Source organism: Colletes gigas, unplaced genomic scaffold (genome assembly GCF_013123115.1).
Source record: "Colletes gigas isolate AHSC1104 unplaced genomic scaffold, ASM1312311v1 Colletes_gigas_Sc00004, whole genome shotgun sequence".
Classification (NCBI taxonomy): domain Eukaryota; kingdom Metazoa; phylum Arthropoda; class Insecta; order Hymenoptera; family Colletidae; genus Colletes; species Colletes gigas.
The window spans coordinates 4682769-4692475 of NW_025106633.1; the positions used below are offsets into that span (position 1 = coordinate 4682769).

Sequence of the window (9707 nt, forward strand, 5' to 3'; positions counted from 1 at the left end):
CTAGTAAAGTATAATTATTCGTGGGAAAATCCATTAACGAGATGCACAAATTCACGATGGTCGTTGCTTAGAAATTTCAGACATTTTGTGAAGGATCACTTTTAATAAAAGTTCGAGAACTCTGGGTTATTGCAACGCGAATAGAATAAATCAATATTGTTACTGACGCTTAATTCTCGATCATACAGTGTTAATTTTCTGAAATTCTCGATACGCCAAGAAAAATGAGTCCTTTTCATCTAATTTGATTTTCGAATATTCAGAAACCTTGAAAGCCTATTGATATTAATTTTTGCACAATATTTTGCATGTAACATTCTTGTAAATGCATAAGATCTAGAATTTAGTAGCGATGATTCCTGTAGTCCAGAGCCCCCGATGAACGATGACCACGATTGCTTGGACGCTCGGGCAGCATCGGGTAGCCTAACTCCCGGCGTTGTGAAGGGGACGACCTTCTTTTGTATCACTCTAATTGAGTGGTATATTCATCCAGCAATTACCAGCGCGATATACAATTTCCGCGACAGGAAACCGAAGCGAAGTGCAGGCTTCACACTGCGATGTCTGTTCGTAAATTGAAATCGTTCGAATCGACGAAAGAAAGCTAGTACGTGCACTACTAATTCCTCCATAACTAAACCGAACCGGGACCCTCCTAGCATCGGTTCTCGTTCCGATTCGGACGTTTCCAAGAAAAGAAAGCACTTCGTGCGAATCCGCGAGCGAAAGAAAGGGAATCATGTTCGAAAGGACGTCGACCATCGTCATCGTGGGTCTTCTTAAATAGTTCGTTTATTAAAACTTTACAATGCGTTAAATATAAATAACAAGTGAAACGATGTACACGGGTGTCGTGGGCGCGACTACGCCCGACGTTCGCAATAAATAGCTACGAATCTATGAATAACTGTAATGGTGATAAAACGCAGGGCGATGAAATGAGACCAGGCGTGGCGAGGTGGAGGTGGCGGACAGAACGCGCGAGAAAGCGAGACGAAGTTTGCGAGGAAGAGCAGATACGTAGGTGGGAGGAGGATGGGGGAGGAGGTAGGAGGATCGGCAGGACTTGTGAAGTGCGAAAAGGAGGAAAAATGGAGACGAGCCCGGTGAGGTAGAGACGCGCTGGTGGATCTCTCGCGTGCCGCCGGCTCCTCGATGACAAACAATCGACGAATTCATTTCAACCAGATCGATCGACGATCCCGCGCGTTCCCGTACTTGAGTACCGCCTGGTTGATGGAGTCCTGGAGGGTGTCCAGCGATCTCCCGTATCCGGAATGACCGTACCCGTGGCCGTGATGCTCCTCGGAGCTGTGAGTGTGCGCGCTCGAGTACACGGGCTTGCTAACGATCTCGTAGGTGGTCTTCTTCTCGCCGCCGCTTGCGAGAGACTTCAATCCGACGATGGCGGACAGCATCAGAGCCATCAGACCGGTCATCAGGGCCTTTCCCGCCAGAAGAGCCAGAGCACCGAATCCCACGGCGCCCAGGGTGCCCTTCATCATCATCAGCCCGGCCAACAGAGCTCCGTTGCCCTTGTCCTTCTTGCGTCCTGCACGTTAAAAAATTACCGAATTTACCAAGACCTTGTCGAGCGTCCCGCCTGGACTACAGAATAATATTTCTCACCAGTTCCGACGTTCTGCGCGCCGCCCAGGCCCAGCTGGGCCAGCGTCTCCTCGTTGAAGTTCCTGGCCGCCTCGAAGGTCCTCGGGTCGAACAGCTTGATGGATATCGAGTGGCTGTTCAGGTAGCTGCCGACCTTGTGCACCAGATAAGCGTCCAGCCTCTTCTCCACGTCGTTCGGGAAGTCTCTGGCCAGGTTGGCGACCACCTCCGCGGCGGGCACGTTGGCCGATCCGTTTTCCTTGATCACCGACACGCCTGGCAGGATGTTGATGTCCTCCTGCTCGGAGAGCCTGTCCAGGAACGAGACTACGTCCAGCTTGAGGCAGGTTGCACTGTACGACTTGCCGCAGTCCTTGCTCAGGTTCGAGGCCAGGGTCTCCGGCGACTCCTCGACCATCTGCTTCGAGGCGCGTCTCTCGATCTCGCCATTCCCGTGCGCGACCAACAGAAGCAGAATCAGAGGAAGGGACAGGTGTCGTAGGATTGCTAGTCCCTTCATCGTAGTGGACGGTTCGTTTCTCGGCGACGTTTCGTTCGATCCAACGGCAGAGATGCCCCTTATCCGTGACCCTGCTGGACGTCGGGTAGCTACGGCGCGAAACGTACCTCCTCGTGAAGACGAAAGGACTCGAAGCTGACGGACGAGACGCGTACCGTGCACTGGACATACCCTCGGATAGTTGCAGTATATATAGAGCGAGTCACCGGGTAGTCCTTTTTCCTTTTTGCCTTTCGGCCCGTTCCATACATTCTCCGTAGTCGAGAGCACCGAGGCGACGTGCTCTCTTCTTCGCGGGCGTCGAAGAGGTGGCGAGGGGCCCTCTCGCGGCCGCCGCCGCCGCCGCGCCGCTCGCACGCGGCGAGAGGGAGCGTCAAATAGAGCGGAGAATTCGAATCTCTGTCGAATTTACGCGTGGAAAAAGGGCGACGAGTGACGCCCGGGCCCGGGGTACACAGTGGAATTCGTTCAGAGGCCACGCGACACCGCCTCGGGACTTTCCTCCATTATCGATTCAACGTGCTCTAGAAACTATCGACGGTTAATATCGCACACGAGCACGCTCGATGGGACGTCAGCGATCGCGTGCGCGCTCCGCAACGTCGAGTTTAATTGCACTACGCGCGGCGATCGGAGGCTTTATAGCCTGTCGTTTAAAATCATCGTCGTGTCGTTGTCGTTCAGCTGTTGGCCATCTCGGGGAAAGGTCTGCGAATTATCGCGTATCGGTTTTTACGGTACGGTTTTTCTCTCCATTTTGCGTCGAGTGGCTCGCGAATTTGTTTGTACAACCCTCGCGAGACGGGGCTCTGGCTTCGTCAGATATCAACAGATTGTCGCAGTCTGCATCTTCAGGGCTGGAGACTCCAAATCGGAGACGTTGAATCGGTGAATCGCTCAAGACAGACGCGACGATTACGTACGATATGTTTGGTACGATCATTTAGTAATTGTTTGGACTGGAAGTGTGTGGAAAGGTTTTGTAGAGGGTGCCTGAGAAGAAAATGGAGGGCTTTGGACGAAGAAAGGTCGAGTTGTGTCCTGAATTTAGCGCAATTTAACGCGTTGTGAATGAATTCCGTTTCTAAAAACAGTCATTGGTAATTTCCAGCTTAACCAGTGCCAATAATTTAAAGATTTGACCCGTACAGTGTTTTAATAGAAAGATTCCAGAAAGCGTAATTAATAAATAGGTGAATCGTTCGTTGGAGCAAGTGCCATAATACCGATACACTTCTTGGTTTCAGAATTTCATCCGCTCTAATCGTTCGTCTTGCCCGTCGACAGATATCTATTTCTACTCCACTTCTCCATACTTCTAAATTCCGGGCCTCATTTTCCTACCTTTCTTCTCATTATCACACTCCCCCACCCCTATGAAATTAGCGATCATCCAACCTACTCTGCTTCGAGACGTAGCATCGGATCGTTTACTCGCCAATGCGTTGTATAATTAATTAATGATACCAGCTCGTGGATGTAATAAAACAAGTACAAATTTCACAGTCTATTGTTTCGAACCTCCCGGTTGAGTTCGTCTTTGGAATTGCAAGAATTGAGTTTATAACGGATGCTATAAAACGAGCACTCGGGATCGAAACTTTTCCTTTTTTAGATTTTCAAGTTCTGTTCCTCGTTTATCTTATTTGTGTTTGTATGATAGCTGCGAGGTTAGGTTAGAAATCGTTGGTAATATATTATAATTAACCGTCTTTCTCGTGTAGCTTATGTCTGACTTGTCAACCTGAATATATATACTTTGTACTTCAGTGTACAATAAATACATACGGTAATAATAGAGTTTATAAAGATAGTAACACGTTTGGCCCAAGGGTGAGATAATTATCGATTTCACGCGATCGGCATCCATGTTTTCCTACTTTCTCGTTAACTTTCTTCAAAAAAGATTTTCATCCTCTTTTCCCCGACGCGACCGTATCACTTTCTCTTTTCTTTTTGTTTCGTGAAACAAGTGTCCTCTCTCAATATTTATTACCGATGAAGATCCAAAGGACAGTATTAACAGATAACAAATGTCGAATTATTTATTTTATTTTTCTCAAAATACAATCTATTCCGGATCAAAAATCTCGACGAACGTTTAACGTCTTCTCGAGGAATGATGACCGATACGGGATCGAATTTATAGTTCGATCAGTTACGGAGCGGTCTTCGTTTATTTTATTTATGATGGAAATCTCGACGGGGATCGTATTTCGCTGAAATTCCCATAAATCTCGGATCAACGTCGAGCGACCCATCGGGGAACCACTTTCCATCTCGACGGCGAAACCGAGGTGGCAGGATGAGACAAAGTCGCGGCGTCGACATCCGGGATTAGGCTTCTAGCGGAAAAGCTCGCCGGTTTCGCGAAACTCGGGGATCGCATTATTTCCCTCGGCTGAGCGAAACGAGACGGAGGCCTACTTTAAATTAGCCCAGTTAGCTCGACGGGAGATCGGATTTTCGCGCGCCACGCTCGAACGACAGCGCTTCAGACGGATCTGACGGCGAGAAAGTGCGCGGCCAATTTTCACGGATGCGGCGGGAGAGGCTTGCCATTCGAACCTAACGCCGCGATCGCGCCTCGAAAACCACCCAACCTTCGCTTCAGCATTCCAATCGCCATCTTGGAGGAAAAATAAAATTCTAAAACATTATTTTATCGTTTAAGAGTGAATCTTTCAACATAGGTCCACTAATTCTTTATTCAATTCCCGGAACAATTCAAATCAATTAAATTTCACTACGTCCAGGACTATTTTCTGGTCGATGTTCAGAGAATCGTGGAACAAATCGTAAATCAGTAATATACCACTTTTGTTTAAAAAATGGAGCAACTTCAATTCAGTCTTTCTGTCTTAATCCATTGCAAAGAAATACTTTGAATTATGTAATGTACGTTTAGACAACAGACCTCGTAAACATTGTACTTTCAGGGCTACCATTTCATCGATCTGGTTTTTAAAACCGAGTTCTAAACACGTGTCGTTGGATTTGCGCCCCAAATCTAGCGCCAAAGTAGAACCCACGATGTACTTTGTGCGTAGTTATCACGGACATTCCAGGTTGTTTACATTGCGTTCCATTCGTCGTAGTGTAATTCGAAAGCGATGAATTCGACCAGCGCGATCGGTGCATAATTCCTGGCGCGGTATTTCGCGCGGCCAAGACGATGCGCTCGCATGCTCGGCCAGCAGGTGTGTCGGAAAAGAGCGGATTAGCCTTCTTCTCGAGGCATCTATTTCGCGACTTGTTACTTCCTTTTACCGCAACGCCTTCCTTTCGTTAATAATCGTACGATCTCTGGCGAGCTGCTCCTGTTTCGCAAGGCTATCCGGCGCAGAGTCGGCCACTCGCTCCGAGACACATAAGCGATCATTCCCAGGGCCGCTATCGATGCTCATGGAGCCTCCCTCCAAAGCAAACACGTTCATTCATTTTTCTAAATTTGTTATTAAACGTAAGCTCAATATGAGAGCATATGGTTACAATTTATAGAAACACTGAGTATGTTATCAATTGTACACACGGTGTAATATTTAATTATTCAGAAAGTTTTGAATTACTGCTGATGAGAGATACAGTTTTATTAGTTTTTGCCGAAAAATTATTTATTCTTTCGTACAATCGAGTTACGTTTCACATTGAATGATTAAAAGTTCAGTCAAATAACTGTGCAATCTAATGAACGAGCTCTTAGCGTGTAGGAGGTACACAAAATCGAGCTCTAAACGAGTAAATACTGCTTATCGCGAGTTCTGACGCTAGCCACCAGAGTTCGTCGGTCGACTAAAATTTGCAAACGGCCTTTCCTGAACCGTGAGGCCTTCTTCTTTGATATGCTATTTATACAAATCTTCTCCAGTGAACTATTATCCTATAAAGTCAAAGTTGATCTTGAGACAAGGTTCTTGAAAGGACCGATTCAAACTTCGATTTATACGACGAAAGGCTTGCAGAAATATAATTTTTCCGATCCAGTTGTGGCGTAGATAACAGAGAATGCACTCGATTCGTTTGAATGTTGCGTCGATGATCGAGGCACGCCTTTCGAATCGTCGCCGGATCGACAATAGTCGAATCGTGCCGCAAGTAAAACGTGAATGGGTGTTCCTCTCGTTCCCCATAACTGTTTCGAGTATACTATTACTATCCTCCGAGCGTATGGAACACGTAACTCGGCTGAGCGTATCCGGCACGGACGAATTTTGCGGCTGATCCTCCGTCAATGGCGACGCGATTCCGCGCGACGCGGAACGTCAATGACTCGGCAACGTCAACTCCGCTTTCTAAGGCTGCGAAAGCGAAAATTAAAACACGCCACGGGACCGTTTCCCGGCCGATTTGCAATTTCATAAGTGTCCTTAATTCGTCTGTCGACGTTTCTCCGACAATCACCCAGGGGGAGCAACGTTTTTGCGTTTTCACGTTCGCGTCCTCCGTGTCGTTCTCGTCACGTTCCGTCGCCACGCTTCTGATCACGAATTCGTGCGAGATCAGACACGGATATAGCGTGAAAACGTAACGTAGATACTCGATAGTATACCTTAATCTACGTATAATGATTCTCTTCCAGCAGATGTTGGTACTTTGGACATTGGAGTCATTAATAAAATCCATAGAATGCTCACGATTCGATAAAGGGGTGAATTTAAATAACGATTTCGTATCGAGAGAAATCCTTTGGTAGTAAAGGTTTCAAAGGTATGCAGAATGGAATAAAGAGCATAAACGCGTCTATTCGCGCGCGTGGAAGTCCTAATCGATTCACCCGGTATCCAGGTTAACCGCGGCGGGGCTTTCAGCTTCGTAGAAACTAACACGGAAACCAGAAAAACGACGAGTCGACGGAAGTGGCTTCCATTGAGCCGCTACCTACGATTTTACGCGACTGTCCCTGTCTGCGCCGCAATCAGGCCAGCTCGCGTTCCGGGCCAGTCGCTTTTTTTTTTGTCGATTTTTGCTCTCGATCGTTCGCGGATCCACCGTCGTATTACACATTCGAAACGGCGAACGTAATTGCACGGGCATTAGGCGTTCGAGCGTTCTGCATCGAGCTCGACGGTTAGCCCATTTTCGTTCGAAAATTGACACGCTCTGAGAAAGTTGCGGCCCGTCGATCGATTTGCGAGAGTTCCCACCTCCCGCCGTCCCTCCGTCGCAGAAGATCGAAGAAAACGCGTCGATCGTTTCGCGAACGGAACAGATGGTCAGCGATACGCGATTCGGAAAGCTGCTCGAATGTCCACCGTCTCCGCTCTGGAGAGAGATTGTCAACCAATTCAATGGTTGTTTCGATAAATTAATTGATACATATATTTTAAAAATTATTCTACATATTATTGGTCGTTTGTAAATTTGCAAACTGATATTAGATGTCGATGAACACGGTAATATTACGAAGTAATAGGAGACTATATGTAATATTATTCCATAAAATAATCTATGATATTATTTATATTTATATTATGGACGAAACGACGGATTTCGTTAGATTCGTGAACGTAAATCTGGGGCGACTTGTGCAGCCTTCCGCAGTAGTTAAGAACGAAGGGCGGCCCGAGCGTCTGACCATAACGACTCGTTCTACTGCGTTCTTGAGACGTGAAATTCCAGGCACAGTCAACCAAATTAAATCAGAATTATAACCTCCACAATTTTAAAATCAAACTTCCATCATATTGCAAAATCTCATCAAGGGTAGTTTTGGCTCCCCCCCACCCACATTATGTGCTATATCTCGATTAGCATTGAATTTCCAGCAAAATTACCCTCAACAAAATTTCTAAGTTTTCTTGCTCCCCATGCAAATTTTTAAGAATCGATTCCCGTCTTCCACACCCTGGGAAGATCAGTACATCTTCTCTTGTGCTCCAGAAATTAATACGAGAAACGTACGTATAAGCGTTACGATAGTTTTTGCGTGGAAATAGTGTTTTCTATCTCCGGAAAACGTTCCGTTAAATCAGCCAGTGTGTTAATGCGTCTAAAAAACAGGACTCTGAGACGCGTTCGCATGATGGAATCGATTCTCGGGTATCTATGAGTTCATGGTCGCGTGCGTTCGGTCGGTTCACGCGTCTAATATTTCCGCGACGCATCGCGGGCCGTTCTGTGCGAACGCACTCGCGGTATCGAGGCGTGGGTCCGCCGGAACGAGAAAAATGTCTGGCCACTTGGGCAGAGACCTCGTTAATTCGAGAACGAGCATCCGTTACGTGCTCAAAATGCACCGCGCGCGTTCGTACTTTCGCATTCTTTTTAGGGTCAGGCGTCGAATTCTTGTACGACTCGACGAACAAAGAGACCAGTCGATTCGATATTGTTCCCTGGTACTAACCAGACGTGTTTCAAATACCTCAAAAGTCTCGAGAAAGGACTAAAACAGTTAAAAGATGTTCCTTACTAGTGGAATTATAAAATAAGTCATGTGATTAGAAACTAGCAGTGGTTCTAGAAAGATGCAATTAATAGTAAAAGTACTAGATTTGTGAAATATTTTCTGTAGCTCTACATGTTTTATTAGACACAATTTCGAAAGTTTATCTCTCAGACTGAGTCCAAAAACAGAAGCTTCGTCCCATACCCCTAAAAGAAATCGTTTCCGAAGAGTCGAGGCTCCTAACGTTTATCCAATCCTTCTCGCCCTAAAAAAGAAGTGGGACGGATGCTCGAAGGAAGAAACTCGTCCAAAGAGTCCTGAGGGGGGCCTAAAGGGGACTCGAATCTCAAAGGACCCGTCATGCATCTTCAGCCGAACGAGCGTCCTCCGGAGCCGCGGAGCTCTTGACGGTGCTGTCCTCTCGACGGGGCCGTATATACCCGAGGTTTCTGCCCTCTCCAGGCCTGTTCAAGGCCCAACGCGATCACAACCGATCCCGTTACTCCCCCACTCCCGGGGACCCAGCGATCGCGCGTGGTGGGCCGCGAAGAATGGTGGGGGTCCACGTGGAGGCAACGACCCACTGACCTTGATCCGGAGGATTCACCGAGGTGGGGGAAAGAGGAACGGCCAATCGGGGCCACGGTCGGGTTCCCCACCTTTCTCGTAACAGTGACCCAGATTTCCTTCCTCTTCCTACTCCCCCACCTGCTCGACTGTCTCCCACCTGCAGCTGCATTCTCTCCCGCGTCGCCTTCTATTTAGGTCGTTACCCTTCTCCTTCGCGGGTAACCTGCTTACCCGCGTGATTATAGATTTCGAATTATTTGTTTAATTATTTCTGGCCATCGGTGGAGGGGAAAGTGGTGAAAAATTACTGTATCAATTTATGAAATACGTTCTGCATATGTGTTTCGCGTGTGCTTTAAATGTATAAAATGGGCGATCTAGTGACCATTGTGAGCACGGAAGAGCGTGGTTTAGTCTTTTAATTTTGTACCAGATGATACCAAGAAAAGATCACGTCCAATCCCAAAGCGATAAATCATTGAAGGGTTTTGGGTATGCGAATGAAAACGCTAGATTAAAAAAGAGGCTGCACGATGTTTTTATTCAACACAGCGATTATATAACAGGGGGTTCAATAAATAAAATGAAGGGATGAGGGGATGAAGAATGACGAAGAATGGA

General features: G+C 47.0%; 1 protein-coding gene across 1 annotated transcript; it reads right to left on the reverse strand.

Annotated features, from left to right (window-relative positions):
• Positions 1-1178: 1178 nt before the first annotated feature.
• On the reverse strand, positions 1179-2131 carry LOC122405135. The gene is made up of 2 exons (XM_043409664.1): positions 1633-2131; positions 1179-1555 (listed from the first exon to the last, which is right to left on the reverse strand). The coding sequence occupies exons 1-2, from the start codon at positions 2129-2131 to the stop codon at positions 1179-1181; spliced, it is 876 nt and encodes a 291-aa protein (XP_043265599.1).
• Between the last annotated feature and the right edge of the window lie 7576 nt (positions 2132-9707).